The sequence below is a fragment of the Vicia villosa genome, unplaced genomic scaffold (genome assembly GCF_029867415.1).
Source record: "Vicia villosa cultivar HV-30 ecotype Madison, WI unplaced genomic scaffold, Vvil1.0 ctg.001177F_1_1, whole genome shotgun sequence".
In the NCBI taxonomy this organism is placed as follows: Eukaryota; Viridiplantae; Streptophyta; class Magnoliopsida; order Fabales; family Fabaceae; genus Vicia; species Vicia villosa.
This window is the reverse complement of record NW_026705518.1, coordinates 21,061-41,312: the sequence shown is the minus strand read 5'-3', so window position 1 is coordinate 41,312 and position 20,252 is coordinate 21,061. Positions and strand designations below refer to the sequence as shown.

Sequence of the window (20,252 nt, the reverse complement as noted above, 5' to 3'; positions counted from 1 at the left end):
AAAAAAATTGGCAAATTCTTAGATACCCTTTTGTTTTGAATGGGCACAGGTACCCAATTGAGAGAAATACTTGCATGATACAAACTTAAATCCATATTTTTAGGCACAATCAATAAAAAGTGAGAAAATTGACATTTGTTAAAAATTTAATTTGGTTTTTAATTGTTATCATGGAGGTGGTTGGTTTAATAGAGGAGAGAGACAATTTTATTTTAATTTTTTAATAAATAAAAAATATGATTGGTTGTGTGTAAATTCATGTGTTATGGTTGTGTCCATATAAGAATTGTTCCCCAATTAAACTGAACGAATTAGAAATCGCCACTTGTCTTATTTAATTGATATTTTATTTAATAATTATTTTTTAAAAAATTAAATATTTTTTTATATAAATATAGATATAATTTTGGCCGATAAACTAATTTTGCAAAGAGATATAATCACTTCTGAATTCAGCTTCAAGTGAAGCATCTGGGGGCTTCGACTCCCACTCCTCTTTGACTTGTTTCGCTGCCGTAGTAAAGTATACGACGGCTCAACGGAGATGGATTCGTCGGAGTGCATAGGAACGCGTCTCGGATGTGCAGGGAGGAATGACTCGCGGTGACCGGATCTGGAAGTGGCAGATTTTCGATCGGAGTGTGAAGTCTTCGTCTGTGGTGGTGCTTTCATCGGAGATTTGCCGGTTTCATATGAGTTATGAACGACGGGGTTGGATTGTGTTTCCTGTGGCAAGTAATTTTCTGATGATGTGTTCGTTTGATTTCGAATTGGCTCTTAATTCTGGAAATTTTCTCTCCCTCTTTTCTTTTATTTTTATTATCTAGTGATGATGTGAGTTCTGGTTTTGTGATGCATTTGTGAAGTTTATGTCAATGGCGAAATTATAGTGAGGCAATTTCATGGTTTATGGATGGTCATTTGGTTTTGGACTGATAGTGTTTGTACATGAGTGAAGTTAGATTTATTGAATTTGTAAAAGTGGAGATGAAGAAGAAAGCCGATTACATGAAGAAGAAGTAAGAGATATTGGATTTCTGTAAAGAAAATAAACAAAAATGAAAAAGTGGAGTTGTTGGTAGGACTTGGATCCTCTCCTTTATTTTTCTCTCCTTCCCTCTCCATCCTCTCTATCTCTCTCTTAATCTCACTCTCACTCATCATTAAAAAACAAAATATAATAAAGAGAGAGAATGAAATTAAGAGAGAGATAGAGAAGATAGAGAGGGAAGGAGAGAAAAATGATGGAGAGGACCTAAAGTGGTTGTTGGTATATCTTTTAATTTGTTTAATTGAATGGTCTGATAATTGTTAATATAATGATTTTTTTATAAATAAAATTAATATTAATAATTTAAATTAAAATTATATAAGTGGATCTATCAAAATTGGACATGTCAGAGAGGGTATTGGTACCCAATAAAATTGGATGGATACAGAAGTGTTCACCAAAAAATTTTACATCATTACATCATCACCATTCAAATTTAAATGAATTTCTTTAATAGAAATTAAAACAAAAGTTAAATAATTTTAACAAATTAACGGTTAAGATTCACTAATAGTGTAAAACTTTTTTATATCGTTAGTGTATTCCAATTAAATTCATTTATTTTTAAAATTATTATAAAATATAAAATAATTTTATGATCTAGGAAGATATAAACATTTCAAAACATTAAAAAAAAAATATTATAATACAACCTGGTATATGTTAAAATTCAAATTAGTGAATAGAAACTTAAATTCACGGAGAGTTTTCATTATTTTATAAATACTAACTTTTTTTTAGCAAATAAAAATAATTTTATTTTAAAAAATATTGTTCAGTACAAAAGCCAATAAAAACGATCCAGGCTCTCAAACGACATAGGAAACTACAAAAATCAAACAACCCAGTTAGCTAATTTTGCATTGCATCCAACTCTCCATCTAATGTTTTAAACAATTTCCTGGATGGTTAACTCTTTGGTACTTTTCTTAGTAAAAGTCTTGTGATTTCTCACAGTCCACATTAAGTATATCATTTATGCTATGGCAATTTTGAGCATTTTGCTTTGACAGTTTTTCTTCTTTATTATTCGACAAATCCAGTCCAGCTCTAGTTGCCAACCTTGTGGTGTATGCCCAAGTTTTAGCCATTGTAGAACCTGCCCTCAAACTCTGCTCGTGGTTCTGCACTCAAAGAAGAGTAGTTGGCATCTTTCACTATCCTCACAGTAGTAGCAATTGCCATCAGTAAGCACACCAAACTTACTCAGTCTATCTTTTGTCATTAATCTGTTCCTGCAACCCAACCAGAAGATGAAGATAGACCGAGGCCTAGCTCCATTGCCAAAGAACATCTTTCTCCAATTAACATTCGGTTTGTTGTCTTGCAGACTCTTGTAAATTCTCTTTGTAGAGTATATGCGACTATTATTTGATTCTCCCCAAGCTTTTGTATTCCTTAACTCTTCCCCATGTTTGCACATAAATTTAACTATCCACAAGCTTCGATGAGGCAGCTTAGATGTGAGATTGTCCCTATCTTAATGTAGTACATATGAATCCAACGGATCCATTATTTAGCCTCCTTAGCACACAAATTCCAGAGCATTTTGCCAATTGTTGCTCTATTCCAAATGGCCAGATTAATCATGTTCCTTCCACCTGCAGATACATGATCACACAAACTCTCCCATGAAACTGGAGCTTTCTTGAAAACTTCTTCCATGCCTGTCTATATGAAAGTTCTGCATAGGGCCTCAATATGATGTATGATCCTTTTGGGGAGGGGGAAAATCTGCTTCCAGTAGTTAGCTATTGAAAATAAAACACTCCTTACCAATTGTATCCTACCTGCATAAGACAACAACCTAGTGCACCAATGATTTAGTCGACCAAGCATTTTATCAATGAGAGTTTGGCACATATAGATAGTCAATTTCTTGCTTGCAATTGGAACTCTTAAATACTTGAAGGGAAGGTTGTTAGAACAAGATTTGGTTCTGCATTCAATCTTTAAGTTTTGATGATAACAATACATATATTTGTATAAAACAATTTTGTAACTCTAATAGTTTCTTAATTGTGCAGATTCACTATTTTGGTTGATTAGGGTTGTTGTCTAGATAATCATCAGAATCAGCGTCATCACACATCAGAAGAACTATTCATCTCAATTTTGAAGAGACGTCAGCAGTTTTGAAGAATGTTGAACAACTCATCCGAAAAAGGATCTACAAATGTTCTGAAGCAAAGCGACTATTCAGAAATCAGAATTCACTTCAGAAAACGCTTATTGCTTCTGGTTCATAAATCAGAATGCGTCGTTCAGATAGCTTGTTGCTCTTGACTCTAAAGACTTCTTTCTGTATCTGAAGGATTCTCTCTCTTCGAACATCTACGTTACTTGATCTCTTCACTGCACTCTCTACTTCAGATAAGAAGTACATCACAACTGAATAACAATCAAAAACCTGCAAAAGAAGCAATATGGTACAACAACACATCACCTTTTCCACTTTTGCAGGACGTATTGTACGATTCCATTTTTTTGTGCTCACTGTTCCATAAGACATTTTGGAGCCGTTGCTTCAAGGAAAGCGTTGTCTTATCCTCTTTCAACAATCATCTTCCCATGTGACTATATATTTGAGACACTCTCTTTTGAAGAAGATGCCAATTTGAAAAACGCTACTCAAGCAATATCTTCAAACTCAGTAGATAAACTTCAAAGAGAAAAAAAGAAAAAGAGAGAAAAAAAAGAAAGATCTTAGAGAAACTGCACTAAACACTCCCTTGTGAGAAATCAAGTTTCTAAGAATCTGTAAAAACACAAGAGTTGCTGCTCATAGATTGTGTTAACATTTGAGCTAAAGTGTTTATGTTTCAATCTGCTTTATAGAAACAATATATTGTAAACATATCATTTGTAAATCTTTTGAGATTTGTATTCCTCAAGTGACTAGATTGTTAGTATGTATATTTGAGAGGGTTAAGGTGTCTTTCTAGACTCTTAGAGGTTGTTTGTAATCTAAATTTTTTAAAAGTTGTTGAGTTAAAATTTTATAAGATGATTTGTTTTACATTTTAAAGTATGTGAATTTCATAAGAGATAATTTTTATTGATTTCAAATTTTTAAAATATTGTAGATTATTCATTTAAATTTTAAAAATTATTATAAAATATAAAATAATTTTATGAATTAGTAAGATATATAAACATTTCAAAACATTTAAAAATAAATTATTATAACACAATCTAGTATATGTTAAAATTTAAATAATTTTATAAAAACTTAAATTCACGGGCAATTTCCATTATTTTATAAAAAAATTAATTGAAATACAGTGTAATCACAACTGTTGATAAATTAGTAATGTAACTTTTATTTTAATTTTTTTTTAAATATTACAATCGAATGGTCATGATACAGTGATGGTGTAAATTTTTTTACATTAAAACATCACATAACAATTAAACTCTTTTATAAACAGAGTTTATTTAATCATTTTTATTCAAAAAATTATTATATTTATATCTAATTTAATATTTCTGCATAACTATCAACTGAATTTATTTTTAAAAAATTAATATTATTAAGATATTAAAAAAATAAAATTTAAAATTAATATAATCCCAACAAAAAGTCGCCACATAGTTATATATCCCACTTATACCAAAAAAAAACCTAACTAATTAAAAGTTGAAAAGTTATAATCTAAAAAAAAAAGGAGAATGTTGAAAAAAATGTAGAAAACATAAAAAAGAAATAACAAATATGGGAGATAATTAAAAACATAAAAATATATAAAAATGTAAAAAGAGAAGAAAAAATGTAAAAGAAATATAAGTCCATCAAAATTCAATTTAATAAACAATCACTTAAAATATTTCCGAAAATCATAATTAAATACATAAAATTTATTTAGGTTAAATAAAAAAATTCATCAAAGATCACAAAACTGTTCTATCATAAAAAAAAATCTTTTTAAATGCTTCAAAAATTCTAATTTGAATACACCCCTTTAGTCTATGGGTCTATTTGGTAAAAATAACGGTTGACTAATAAGCTAGCTGATAGCTTATAGCTTATGACTGATGGCTGATGACTGATGACTTATAGCTTATAGCGGGTGATTGAGACTGATAGCTTATAAGCTAATTGAAGTGTTTGGTAAAGTTAGCGGTTCAATTAACTTATAAATGTAAAATGACATAAAAGATATTTAATATATATTTATTTTATTTTAAATTAAAATAAATTATAAGGGTTAAAAATGGATTTTAATTAAAATAATAAGGATAAAAAAGGAAGAAAAAATGATAAGCTATAAGACATAAGCTAAAACGCTATTTGAAATAGCGTCTGGAAAATAAGCTATAAGCTCGTGATGAAAAGACCGTTACCAAACGGGTCTAAATTATCATATGAGCTTATAAGACATAAGACATAAGCTATAAGCTCGAAAACATGACTTACCAAACAGAGCCTTTATGTATTTTTTTTACCCTTTAGTCTTCAAGCATTGTTCCACATGCTCATTGCACTCATACAGCCAAAAGGAACTCCCCTCATATCTCAGATCTAATTCAATGTGGCCACAATTTTTACTTTTGTTGAAACCATAAAATTTTCCCAAATGCATAGGTATGTACCTATTAGAGAACAAGAGTTCCTATAATGTAGACCATAGCCATAATTTAGAATATCAAGTTACAAAAAAAAAAATTCAGCTGAATCTAAAACTAGAAAAATTCAACCAAAAAAAAAAAAAACAAGCTGTTACAAATTCAAACTTGTGTTTGCACATCACATAAGTTCTCTTGATTTATATGACACATAGACCTAGCTATCTCCGATATTACATAAACTGAATGCACTCTTGAAGCAAATATATTGTCCATAGAGAATCAATAATCAATAATAGAAGCTAAATCACCATATGTTCCACAATAAGTTTCTCGCGCTCGCCAACAGCAGATATACTCAATTTTTGAAGCAGTTCCAATGCAGAAGAACAAACGAGAGATTATTTATTTTCTTCACAAAAAGAAAATCATGTAGGCACACACAAGAAAGTAGAGTTAACAAATTCAAATCAAATAGCCAAGTAAAACTTACACATGACACCAGCCAACCGTTTGAATGTTCTTGGAATACGAACATAGTTCTTAACCTCTATAAGAACACCTTTTTCAGTCCTTACGTATAGGGGTGGAAATAGGATGAGCCGAGTTAGACTTTGCCAAGCCTAAGTCTGACCTGTCAAAAAAACCGAAGCCTAAGTCTGGTCTGTAATCCGTCGTAGGTTTATTTTTTAGGCTTGATTCTGACCTTTTCGAATGTCTGATTAGCTTGTTACCCTACATAAAAGCCAATTTGTTTTAGACATATGTAAATAAGCAATTAAAATAATATTTAAATAGACTAACTTATTTTAACCTATCTATTAGCATACATTCTAGGAGTTTATTTGTTTAAGAAAACTTATGAAAACAATGTTCATCTGGTGTTTTTATTTATTTTCATAAGTTCTTCAAGATAACCAAGTTTTATTTATGTATTTTAATTCAATGTACAAAACATAACATAATGATCATAAAAAAATTATTCATATTTATTTAAATAGGTCGGTCTGATAGGTTTAAAAGACTTTTTTTAGGGCTTAAGACCTAGCCTTTTTAACTAAATAGGCTTATAAAAAAGCCTGAGCCTTTTCTATTTAAAAATCATGTGTGGTCTGGCCTGAGCCTATATAGGCTAGCCTGTAGGTCCCTATTATCTGCCTGGCCTATTTCCACCCCTACTTACGTATAGCGCTTTCAACCTCCCAGCTTTATTTAGTGGGCTATCTAAAATTGATAGAAGTGCCTGAAAACTATTATGCTGTCTTATTTATGTTCCTCATTACTAAAAATGTATTAATTTTGTTTCTGTAGCTAACTAGAATTAAAGATTGCTCTAGAGTCTTTTGAGTGAGATGACAACAAATAGAACACAAAATTGATAAAAATGGATCAATAAATTAGTTGCAAGACACAAATAGAGTTATAATTAAACTAACAGAGTTTTATCGGTGCGAGTCTAACTCAACCCTACAAAAACTAGCTTGTAAAATGGGAGATGCCTCCTAGGCTCCCAATTATAAAGCACTTTTTCAAGCTATATCATATCACATCCAATGTTTCACTCTCAACACACTCTCTTCACACCCATGACTAGATATTTGGCTCATGACTCAAGCATCCCGATAGTAGGTAGTTCAACAGATCTTAGATACAATCTTAAAATTTGTATTTGACTGACTCAACCATACAGAGTTAAACCATTTTGGGAGTAACAATTTCAAAACCAACCAAGCAAAGCAGCATAAACATCAAAACTCAATAACAAAAAGTAGCGATAATACCATTGATAAAAACATTTTTGAACCAACCTGATGACAAATGTCCGGCCTGTAATTACCAGGATTCTTGTTATTTTTCTGGAGGAAATTAGCATGACCATCCGAGTTCAAAAGCTGATAAGTGTGTAGACACAGCTCAAAATCATTATTACTCAAATTCCAAACAGTCCTAATTCCAAAACAAAATCCAAATTTTCAGTACCTTTCCAACTTTAGCGACTTTCGAAGAAGCTTTTTCGAGAACAAAAATAACACCCGGTTCCTGACTGTTTTTTTCAACAGAAGGAGTAATTGGAATACCTACAAGTTGATAAGTGCCAAAATATTGTTATTTTGAGTATATAATTGTGGCACTTATCGATTTTATTCTTTAGGTTTTTGTAATAAAATCTCAACTTTTGTGTTAATATTCGTATTCTTGAGTTTTGATTCGTTTTGTGTATCGTTTGATAATTTTTCTTTGTTTTATAGGTATTTATGCATATCGGAGTCTCGAGGAATAAAGTGTTGAAGGCACGACTTCAATTTCGCAGTTTTGGAGCAATAAAATGAAAATCATGTAGAAGCCCGCTTAGCCACCTTCAAGCGTGCTTCCATAGGCTAAAAATATGGATGACAAAAATATCAATTTGGTTTCCATTTATTCATTGTTAGATAGAGCATTGAATAAGCTTTCCAACGCTTCAAACCGGACGCAATTCGGAGTTACGATTCTCAAGTTATGGCGAAAACAAAATTTGTTTTTTCTGCTACTCGCTTAGCGAGCTAAGCTCGCTAAGTGAGATTGCCTGAGACAGCAGCTCGTTAAAAGGGGAAAATCACATTTTTTAGGTTATGTTTTGGGGTATTTGTTCCAAACTCATCAAACTCTCAGTTTTAGGTTAGATTAGGTTAGAAAACAACTATGGAGCTTGCATTTGGATGATTGGAGGTGGATTGATTGTCGAACAGAGCTGACAAACCAGGAGATTTTCGGTTCATTTCTTTTCCTCTTTGTGTTTTCTTTTATAGTTGGATTTTGTGTATGTATTTACTTTGAATTCATGTATATATGTCGCCCATGGTGTTATATAAAACTTGCTTTACAAATTTGTGTTGATTTTTGTCTTAGATTTTTGCACTGTGCTCGGGATTTGGGTTGATTTAGAGATAAACTTCTTGAATCCTTATCTGGGACGATTATCTATTAGTTTCTGAACTCTAGAGATAGATTTAGAGCTAACATTCATTGTGGGTATCTGTACTTAATGTTTTCGTGTTTGAGCAACGCGTGAGAGATCGCCGACGCGAGAATACGAATGTTCTCGCAGCTTTGCGTTAGAGATAACCTTGGTTGTGAGTTGATCTCGTAGGTGCTCCAGAGATGGACACTGATGTGAGAGATACATGATGATATAAACGAGTATCGTAGGTTGAGTATAACTTGTCGATAAGTTTAAGTTTGTGAGAAGTAGATTGTATGCAATGCTTGATAAATCTTATCTTTCCGAAGAATGAATTCTTTTGTGTTAATATTTACTTTTCCGTTTTTACACTTTTGTTCATTCAAACCCGAGTTCGAAACCATATAAACTGTTGAATGGTATTCTCACCATCTCTGTGGACACGATAAATCTCGGAGTAATATTTCCAAATCTTTTGTTGCTTGCCCTCTACCGCTTCAACGCAAGTTCACTATTTTCCTCTGTTTTTGCAACTATTGGTGTTGGTTCTTCATTCTGAATCGCTGGTTTTTTTTGTTGGATTTGTTCTTCTTCCTTTTCTTCACGGTCGTACTTCGTTAACACTTCCTTGTTCTTTCGCTTCTTCCCCTTCATAGTATAAGCCCGCGTCATTTTCGAATCTGCAACTCAACACATGGATATTGTAGTCGAAATTCGAATCAGATTGTTTGAATCTGGAGAAGTTTTTCTAAGGTAAATAAAAACCCTATAATAATTGGGGTTTATGGGGGTGAAGAAGAACAGAAATAGATAACTAGGTTTAGAGAATGAAATGTCACATTTACCCCTAAGTCAATAATAAATTGGTTCACTATAATATTGAGATGGATTTGAATATTTGATATAATAATATATTTATATTAATAGGATTAAATTTAGAGAATCTCTAAGACTGTGTTTGGGAGTTTGGAGGGGAAGGGAGTGCTTTGAAAAATAGGAAAGATTGGAGGGGAAGGGAGTGCTTTGAAAAATAGGAAAGATTGGGGGAAAAGAATAGAAATATTTTAGTTTGGAGGGTTTTTGAGGATTTAGTATTCTTTTTAACACCAAAAACCTCATAATTTGGAGAACTCAAAATTTGTATTAAAAGAGAGTTTTAGAGGGCTTTGACTAAATGTTCAAATATAATTTTTATTGTTATAATATTTTAAAAAGTAAAAATACATTAATGATAAACAATATTTTATCATTATAAACAAAATCTTTTTTTTTAAAAAAATGTTAAAAAATTCTCTATCAATTTTCGAAGCCCACTCTTCCTCTCCTAGGGATGGCAATGGGCACGGTTTAGGCAGGAGAGATGGCAATGGGCACGGTTTGGGCAGGGTACTATAATACCCGTCCCCATACCCGCAGTTTATACATGCTCGTACCCGTACTCTGTGGGTACCTCAATGCCCATACCCGTACCCGTTTACCCGCATTTATAGTAAAATTAAATCGTTTAATTACAAAACATCATGTAACTTAAGTCTTTTTAACAATATTAAAAAAATTATGTATGTTATTGTTGAGTTAAAAAACAAATAAACACTTTTATTAAAATGTGTAATGATTTAAAAGCGATGTATTTTTAAAAAAATTTAGAATCATGCATTTTTATATAATAATATAAATGACATTATAGAAATATGTAGTGTGAGTATGGGCGGGTTGGGTAGTAAGGTACCCGTGCATACCCGCATATTTTAAGGGTAATTACCCGTGCCCGTGCCCATACCCATTTTTATGAGTATTTACCCTACCCGATATGGAGTTTTGCATACCCCATATTTTAATGGGTAATTACCCGTGCCCGTGCCCATACCCATTTTTATGGGTATTTACCCTACCCGATATGGAGTTTTTTGTGGGTACCCACTGGAGATGGGTCAAATTGCCATCCCTATCCTCTCCCCTCCCCTCCCCTCCAAACTCCCAAACATAATATTGGATTTCTTACCTTTTTTAACATTTGTGTGAAAATCTTCCATATACGGAACAATTCCGTATGCATACAACAATTCTATATTCATTAGAAAGAGAAAATGTATTCATTAGAAAGAGAAAATTAAAAGAGAAAAACAGAAAATCAACATTGCAATGGGATAAAAACAACATTCATATATTAAAATCGACATTACATCAATAATTTCAACCCGATGGACGCTTACACATCTCTAAATTTTGTTCGACAATTCTTTGACGAACTCGAGCAGCTCAACATTGATATACAATTTTCCAAAGATTCTAATACTTTTATTAGAATATTCTTCTATATTTTCAAATATTCTTCTATATACATCACAATACTTTTTATTATAATTAAATTATTATTTAAATATAAAAATTTAAATTAATTAGTTTGGTGTATACTAATTGTAGTCAATGCTGTCATCTATTTAAATTTAATTTTTTTAAAATTATTTAAATTCTTTTTATAATTTATTTTTAAAAATAATTAAAACTAATAAATAATAATAAAAAGGTACGAAACTTATAAATGTGCCATAGTTAATTATAAATGCACTAGATATAATTTTTTTATAAAATATATAATCAATTAACAATTAATTTTTATTTAATATTTAAAACTGCATGTTAATAATATTTATAAATTTCTTATCAAAACTTTTATGATTTATTTTATCTAAATAATCTAATTAACATTTATTTGATAAATAATTTTTAAAAATAACAACTTAACGTCAAAATAACATGTTTAAACTATTATTATAATAATTTATTTATATATATATATATATATATATATATATATATATATATATATATATATATTAATATTATTATAAATTCATATTAAAAAAGGTATTTTATATATATATTAATATTATTATAAATTCATATTAAAAAAAGGTATATATTGAGATTGTTTTATTAAAAAAGATTGTCTAAAGAGTAAAGAACCAGTATATCCGTCAAAAATAATCAATAACGGAATTAAAACCAGAGAAAAAAAAAAGCAATACATATGGTTTAAAATATTTACCAAAATATAGTGACGGATTAGATAAGAAAAAATATAGATGAGGGTTTTAGGATCAGACTGACGTGCAAATTATCATAATTCAGCAGAGCTAATGCCTCTGTCAGCGTTAGTATCATCATTTCCCAAAACTTGACAAATTGTAAACAACAAATGAAAATTTCAAAATTAAAAAATGACAACAAAATAAGAGTGGATAATATCGATATGATTCCGATTGCAAATTGCATCGATGATAAACGAAGGGTTGGAAAGTGGGGCGGCTAGGGTTTACGGCGGATGAGGGAGCAGTGTGAGTGAGAAAGCGTTAAACGGAAGCTTTAAATAGAGGGGAGGAATGTGGTTGGGTTGCAATAGTGGGTGAAGATTTTCGGCCCAATAACTGAGGAGGGTAATTTCTCTTGTACACCTACGTTAGAACTTCCACGCCCTCATACCTTATAAAACTCTAAAAAAGCTATTTTCACCTTTAAGTTATTTTAAATATGTTGTAATTTTTAATAAAGATTACTCCTAAAAAAATATTGTCAATGATGAGGACTAGATTTGCTTACCGGAAGACTATTCGCAACATAAGAGACATAATTGAGTTTTGGGAGCTTAAGAGGATAATGTTGCACGGATTCGTGATATTGATATTATTGGTGATGGGACCTGAATCAAGTTTAGTAATAGAAGAAAAAGTCTTGATTTTACATTGTAAGTTTGGATACAAATTTTAGCTACCAATCTAGCTTTGTACATATTCACATTTTCACAGGTCTTGCATTTGATGGTAAAGACCCGTCCTACCTTTCTTTTAGCATGTTTCATTTTTCTTAAGAACTCATATAGGACTACTAACATTTAGTTTGGATTATCCAATGTTTCCTTAATGTTTGAATTATCGAGTGTTTCCTCAATGTTTTTGTTCAGTGCATTCTTGTCCTTGAGCTTGCATTATGCCATGACATGCTACATACTGTTGGATACAGTTTAATGGTTTCACGCCAGGAAACAAAGGGCATTCTTAAGCATTGAAGTGTTAACCTTATAGTTCCATCTTTGTGCAACCGCATCGAAGATCTGCACCGCCGTTTTGAGAGTTCATCTCATCAATTTATCAACATTTCTAGTTTCTCAACAGAATAGTGGTGCCATATATGGAAATCGATTTATGATTCCTACAAATTTCCACTATAAAATCACTTCTGATTTAAGGCCTCGATTTTTGTAATAGTTACACTAAGATGAAGAAAATGACTTTTGATTTCATTTCCAAAAGCACCTTAGAAACTCCCAGTCTAGGATCACCTCTAATCTTCATTGTTAATGAGGTTAAAAGAGAGCTACCTAGCGAGAAAGGACCTCCACCACAAACTCCCTCAAATCAAAAACATATATCGAGAAACAAGAAGGCGATAGACCAGTCTTAGGGTTTTGACGCCCCAAAAAGGTGGATGAAATTTCTAACACAATGCTTTGTTAGTCGTAAGTTATACCATAACGAACCACACAGGGTCAGGGATTCTCATTGATGATAGAAACTCATATGACCTGATACATCTCATAATCTTCACGAAGTTAGCGTTACGCGAGCAAGATTTGAAACCGTGTGAAGGCATGAGTCTTCTGGCATTAAATAATTCCTCTACTCATCCATGTGGAGTTGTAGACATATCGGTTTCCTATAAAGATGGAAAGAATGAAAGGATTGTGAGTGTATGCTTCTTTGTAATTCCTTGTGAAAGTGTTTTCCACAACATTCTTGGAAGGTCGTTCTTGGCAACGTTGGATGCAATGACTTCATCAGTTCATTTAAAGGTGAAATATCACAACGATTATGGAAAACTAGTCGTTATTGTAGTTGACATACGTGGAGCATGTCTTATACATGAGGCAATAATAAACAACCCCCTAGCGACTGTTGTTATTTTTAAGAAGAGAAGGAAGAAGGTTCATAAATAGGTTAGTGTAGTCGATCTCGATGTACGGAAACATGAAGACGATTAAAGGCTTGTTGCATGCTAACTTTATCACTAAATAATATATACTGAATGACTCTCCAAAGTCAAGTTAGTAAAAAAGCACTTCAAGAAGTGGATATTATGCTTTGATTACACCAACCTCAACTAGGTGTATCCTAAAGATTCATATTCGCTCGCAAACATAGATAAGTTGGTGAACAGTTCAGCTGGGTACAAGCTTTTGTCATTTATGGATGCATATTTCGATTACAACCAGATACCCATGTACGATCCAAATGGAGAGTGAATGGCATTCATGAATCAATAAGCCAATTATAAATACAATGTAATGTCATTTGTCCTGAAGAACTAAGGGTAACATACTATAGCATGATGAATATTATTCGAGGAAGAAATAGGTGAAACATTTGAGGTCTATATGGACGAAATAATCATTCAATCCAACAAAGAGGAATTGCATGAGAAACACTTGACTTGAGTGTTTTGAAGAGTCCAACAATACAATATGAGGCTCAACCTATAAAAAAAAGTACCTTTGGCATCAAAACCTACAAAATTCTATGTTTTTATTTAACAAAAAAAAGGCATAGAAGTTAACTCAGACAAGTGTGATACGGTCATCAAGATGAGTACCCAACAAAGAAGAAATAGGTGATGAAGTTGAATGAAATGATGATAACTTTAAACTTATTTGCCTCAAAGTCAAATCGACATGCCCTGTCGTTATAAAAGTTGTTGAAGAAAGAAGCATGCTTCAAATGGAGACCAAAATGCGAGCAGCCATTTTCATCATTGAAAATAGTCATATCAACTCCACCAATATTGTCTCAACCAGCTGCTGAAGAGGTTTTGCATTTTTATTTAGCATTATTTGATGAAGTTGTTAGCTTTGTCTTTGTAAGGAAGCCAAATTCCACCAATAGCCCAATATTTTTACCACTAAAGGTTTAGTCGAGCCATAAACGCACTACCAAAAGGTAGAAAATGCAAAATTAGCGTTGGTCACAACAAACAAGAAGTTGTGATGGTAATTCCTTAAGCATGATATAATAGTCTAAATTGACCTACCCTTGAAGCAAGTGTTCCACTGTCTAGATAACCAAGTGGTCCATCGAATTATCCGAGTTTTATATCTCCTTTGAGTCAAGTAAATCATTGAAGGCCCAGTTGTTAGTGGATTTCATAGTGCGGGTGACTCCAAGCGCACTGGAACCAACTCACACCTGGGTCCTGTTCACATAAGGGTCATTTCATAGTCAAGGAAATGAAATTAGTCTCTTTTGGAGAAGGAAGTTGGCCTTGTGATCAAAGTATCCGTATGTTTTGAGTTCTCTACCACCAATAACTAAGTCGAGTATAAAGCATATAATGTTAGATTGCAAATTGATTACCAACTCGCGGTGTCACAAATCCGAGGGGAGGCCTAAACCAAAGACCCATTATTACAACAATACCTCACTTTATCTAAGGAAAAAGTGTTTAAGTTTAAATTATCTAAGATCTTGCATGTCCAAAGAGAGTAGAATACCAAAGTCAAAGTCATATCCAAACTCGTAAGAACCAAGTCCTTGGGGAAGAATCATTCCTTCAACGAGTATATAATGAGGAGCTAGAGTATCAAAACTCTAGGAATAACAATGATAATTAAACAGGTGCCGCGTAAACTTCTTGGACATCTCCTATTATAATATATATCGAGAAATGATCACTTCCTACTTATTTAATTAAGGGCGCCCTCGTAAATAGAATAGTAGGTTCATATTCTGTGATAGAGGGAAACCTATATAGAAAAGGGTTGTTGAGCCCTCAACTAAAATAATTAGAAGGGGATGAAGTCACTTACATTCTCACCGAGGTACATGAAAGGATATTCAGACAACATTTGGGTGTTCGATCTCTAGAAAACAAATTTATGAGAGTCAGATACTATTGGACGACCATGGTCCAAGATGTCAAGGATTATATGAAGTCGTATGATCAGTTTCAAGGATATGGGGATGTTCACAACATCTCTCCTTCTTTATATTCTCAGTCAATTTACTCTAGCACCGGGCCAACCTAAATTTATGATTATGGCACTGGATTACTTTACTAAGTGGATTGAGGAAAAGGCATTGGCAAAGATCACTTTCGCCAACATTCTAAAGTTTTTGAGAGGAATATCCTATCTAGATACACAATTCCTCTAGCTATCGAGAAGAATAACAAAACACGGTTTGTGGATAAGAATATGAAGTTATTGGAAGACCTAAAGGTGAAACAACACTTCATATCAGCGGAACATCCTCAGATCAACGGGAAGGCCAAAGCAGAAAATTGAGTTTTGTTAAGAGAGTTAAAGTGAAGATTTGAGGCGGCTAAGGGAAATTGGGTGCAAGAAATCCCACATGTCTTTAGGGCATATCAAACAACCACTCATTTGACAACCTGTGAGATGCCTTTTCAACTCACCGATGGAATTAAAGTTGCCATCCTTGTTAAAATCTGGGAGCTTAGTTGGAAAATGATACGCCTTTTGCCAAAGGAAGATAATTTACATGCAATCCAAAAGAGGTCAAACTTTTAGAATAAAGGATATCATTTACCGCCCTCATGAGCATCATCGATAATCAAACAACTAGGGCCAGATACAACAAGCGAGTTTGACCTCAAAAGTTTAAACCCAAAGATCTTGTATTAAGACTTGCGGACGTTGGAGGGAAGACGCCAAAGATGGGAGTCTCGCAACCAACTAGAAAAGGTTGTATACAGTTAAGGCCAACACCAATAATGGAGAATACACTTTGAAAACCTAACCAGGGAACCAATTCCAAGACTTGGAACGCCACCAAGCTTAAGTGATACTTTAACTAAGTATTTTCTATATTACTTAAATCTGGATGATTAATTATTACCCAATGTATAATACCTTTGATATGAATAATATAATGCTTTGTGGTGAAATTGTGTGATAATATCCTCTAAAGAAAATATGATATGATACGAATAAGGTGCGCAAAGTTAAAACTCACACACCCTCTCTTGGTAGATAATTACTCTAAAGTGTAGGTGGCGGAGCCCATGATACGTTAACCTCTAACCAGGTATTAACCTGAGGACTGTAATACGATGGAAGAACTGACTTTTTTTGTTTTTGTTTTTGGTTTCAGAAAGTGTGTTTGTTAAAATCAAAAAGTCAGAATAAAGTCAAATACACCGGGAGCAAGATATGCATGTTCAGATGATTATATGAATCAATTACATCAAATTATTTAGCATCAATGGAAAAAAAATGAAACACAGACGCGCGGGGATGTTTCCAATTGTGACCTTAGCATCAAGGGAACCACTAATGAAGTGATCATCATCCATATGATTGAATTGAACACAGCTTACTACCATATCCAATTGAGTAAATTTCATGTCAAACAACATATATCTAAGAAGATACACACAAAAAGACTTCATTATAAAATCAATAATGTTCAAACATGTTTACCATAATCATATGTGCAAAGAATTTCAAGCATGTCTTAGTTTCCAAGTCCCACAATCTCACTGTCGTATCCATCAAGCTTCCATTTCTTACAAGTCCAGTCAAAATAGGATAAATCATTAAAGTTAAGTTAATTAGGATTAGGCTTCCCTTTTAATTTATTCAATTAATTAAAAATATAATAAATATTAAAATTTTAATTATTATTCATTTCGATTAAATTGATTGATTGTGGTGGGTAATAATCAATTATTTAATTATTTAAATAATAAATTTAAATAAGGCTTATTTTGCTAAAGGGTTTTAACCGATTCTACTGATTACGATGATTAGCATTTCTTTTCTATCAATTCGTTACTATTTTTAATCAAATCTATTGATTACGAGGAGTAACGATAAATTAATAATTTAATTTTAAAATACATTCAATTTACTAATAGTGATAATCGAATCTATCGGTTAAAATAATTAGCAATATTTATTAAATCTGTTAATTATGGTGATTAAATCTATTAATCATCGCGATTAATAGAACAAATTAAAATCAGGGTTGTACGCCGTTCAAAACACATCTCTTTCATAAAACTACGGATTTTCAAAACTGCGATAAGGTAATTCAGAATACCTTGCAAACTGCGAATTTCAAAACTACGATAAGGTAATTCAAAATACCTTCAAATACGTTCATATCAAATCTAAGGCGTACAACCCTGCCCGAACTACATAGACTCTGATCCTCCCTAAGGAGGTATGTAGGCACTTGGAGAACCAAGGCGAATCCCCTTCCCCAAAATCTCACTTTTCACCCTATTCATTTCCTTAGCTATAAACCTTAAACATTAACATTTTTAGCCACAAACCTTTGCCTTAAACTCAAAACCTTAGGAAAGGGTTAAGGGTGCCTAACACCTTCCCTCGACCCGAATATAATAACTTACCCCGAATCTCTTAACTGCGTAAGGTTTCCTATTCGCCCTGGTAGAATAGGTGGCGACTCTAAAAGTCTAATTTTTAGGGCAGGTTGCTACACTATCTATTTATATTCATGTCTATCTATCTATTACATTATTGATGCTAACATCTTACTCTAGTGTGAAGGTAGTACGCAACCTGTCAAGGATCGTACTACATTGATCGAGGGAACATCCTTCTACTGATATCATGATGACACAATATCTGGAGATTGAGAAAGCGGTAACATGTTTGTTGTTCACTTCCAAAGATATTATTGATTCTGTAATATGTAATCAATTAACATGCTTATAGTGACATTCTATGTGCTTATCATTACTTCTCAATTTCCTATAGATTGTTCATCATGAGCATATTCTCCAACACATAGTTGTGTCCAGTTAAAGATTCATAACCATCAACACTGCATCTGGTATTCCAAGCATGTACATTCATAATTTTGTGTAACTAATGCAATTCATTCATGTCGAGTCGACCTAAATGGCATATACGTCGACCTGGCGAAGTTTTTTATAAAAAGGAATAAAACAACTCTCAGTTACGTCGACCTACCCCAACTTTAGGTCGACCTCTCCTAATGAAAATTAAAGAATTAGCACTCTGCTTCCTTTAGGTCGACGCAGATACTCTTTAGGTCGACGCATCGGGAACTAAATTCCCATAATTGGGATTTTAGGTCGACCCGGCCCATGCCCTTTTCTCCCCATTTATTCATATCATATCATTCTTTCTCTAAACTACAACACACCTACGACAACCCTAATCTCTCCTGTCATCATATCTCACAAAATTCTCCTCCAATTTCAATTTTTCTTCAAGATATCTACTTCATCTATCTCAACATCATGCCTCCCAAGTCAAGGAAAAGAAAGGAGATAGCGTCTGGGTCAGCTTCTTGACCGGTAAGTGCTCTTGCCCTAGTTCATCCGGATTGTAGGGCTGAATTTGAGAAATATCATCTAAAAAGAAAGATCATTAAATAGTATGTATATTACCCTAAGGTAGCCGACAGAATGAATATCCCAGAAACCACTAGTATAATTTAGCATCAGAATATTGGTCCACAATTAGAATGTGACACTAAATATAATGAAGATGTAGTCCGTGCATTCTATGTCGGTCTATAGAAAGTCGATGGTTGCACATTTCGGTTTAAGATGGGCTCACGCTCCCATTTTGTTGATAAACCAGTTTGGATGAGTATCTTTGGCCTTACTATGACTGATGATGAAGTACGTATAACGGATGGTGCATTTCCTGCGAATTATGATCATATAGCTTACATGCGCTCAATTCTCAAGGACCCAACAGTTCTTGACAAACCAAATGAATCAATCACTGCAGGGCATCTCAAAAGAATTCCTAGGCTCCTCAATTGGGTTATATCTCGTATCATTCGACTACGGTCGGGTGGCTACTCTAGAATTGAAAGGAATGAAGTCATTTTAATGTACTTGCTTGAAAACAAGACTCGTGTGCACTGGCCACACTTTCTGGCTAACAAGTTCTTTGAAGTCAAGCAGAAAACAACTGCTCTATGCTATGGATCTATCATCTAGAAAATTGTGAATCATTTCGGTCTGATTGTTGATGGGCTAACATACATCAGAATCAAACCACCTCAAGAATTCTCACAGACCACATTGACCCTTATGGGATACCACTGGGACCCAATGCAGAAAGTCTATTACCTAATTCAGAAGGGGATAGGAAAGATCATTTACAACTATGATGATTCGGCTGAATTCGGTGCACAAGGAGGAAATGAAGAAGAAGAAGCTGAACCGGATTTGAATATTGATGATGATCATGTAATGGAGGATGTTCCTCAATATGACAATCCAAAATTGGAACTATACGTCCCAACAAGAAGAGGAAATCCCTTGGGGATATACAACTCCGCCACAACCTGATCAGTCAGTTATCATTACTATGCTTGAAAGCATGCAACTGCTGCAACAAGAACGGTACGATGCGCAACAACTATAGTTTCAAAACATGCAACAACTTCAACAAGAGCGCTATGCTGAGCAACAAACCCAGTTTGAAAATCTGCAGAGACTAGCTCAAGAACATAAAAGCGACTTTGAAACGTTCGCCTCCAATCTTATCGAAAGACAAAACAGCTTTGAGGAAACGGCAAACAATCGTCATGCAAATCTGAGTCAAAATTTCAACATTCTCAACAGGAGTGTTCTTGAGTTACTCGAGCAAGTCGAAGAGGATCGTCCTCA

At 33.2% G+C, this 20,252-nt stretch overlaps 1 protein-coding gene and 1 non-coding gene across 2 annotated transcripts; both read right to left on the bottom strand.

Annotated features, from left to right (window-relative positions):
- Positions 1-5,493: 5,493 nt before the first annotated feature.
- Positions 5,494-9,230, bottom strand: LOC131633777 (ribosomal RNA small subunit methyltransferase mra1-like). The gene is made up of 7 exons (XM_058904463.1): positions 9,061-9,230; positions 7,598-7,697; positions 7,426-7,530; positions 6,809-6,860; positions 6,112-6,203; positions 5,929-5,997; positions 5,494-5,664 (listed from the first exon to the last, which is right to left on the bottom strand). The coding sequence occupies exons 1-7, from the start codon at positions 9,228-9,230 to the stop codon at positions 5,494-5,496; spliced, it is 759 nt and encodes a 252-aa protein (XP_058760446.1).
- Positions 9,231-11,652: 2,422 nt separating this feature from the next.
- Positions 11,653-11,734, bottom strand: LOC131633800 (small nucleolar RNA Z122). The gene has a single exon (XR_009293400.1). It is a non-coding gene; the product is annotated as a small nucleolar RNA Z122 (small nucleolar RNA).
- Between the last annotated feature and the right edge of the window lie 8,518 nt (positions 11,735-20,252).

Excerpts from the sequence above, each read along its gene's own strand:
- LOC131633777 (XM_058904463.1), bottom strand. The coding sequence starts at position 9,230 with ATGACGCGGGCTTATACTATGAAGGGGAAGAAGCGAAAGAACAAGGAA. Across the intron at positions 7,698-9,060 it reads GAGGAAAATAGTGAACTTGC|AGGTATTCCAATTACTCCTT; the intron begins GTTGAAGCGGTA and ends TTATCAACTTGT. Across the intron at positions 7,531-7,597 it reads AAGTCGCTAAAGTTGGAAAG|CTGTGTCTACACACTTATCA; the intron begins GTACTGAAAATT and ends AATGATTTTGAG.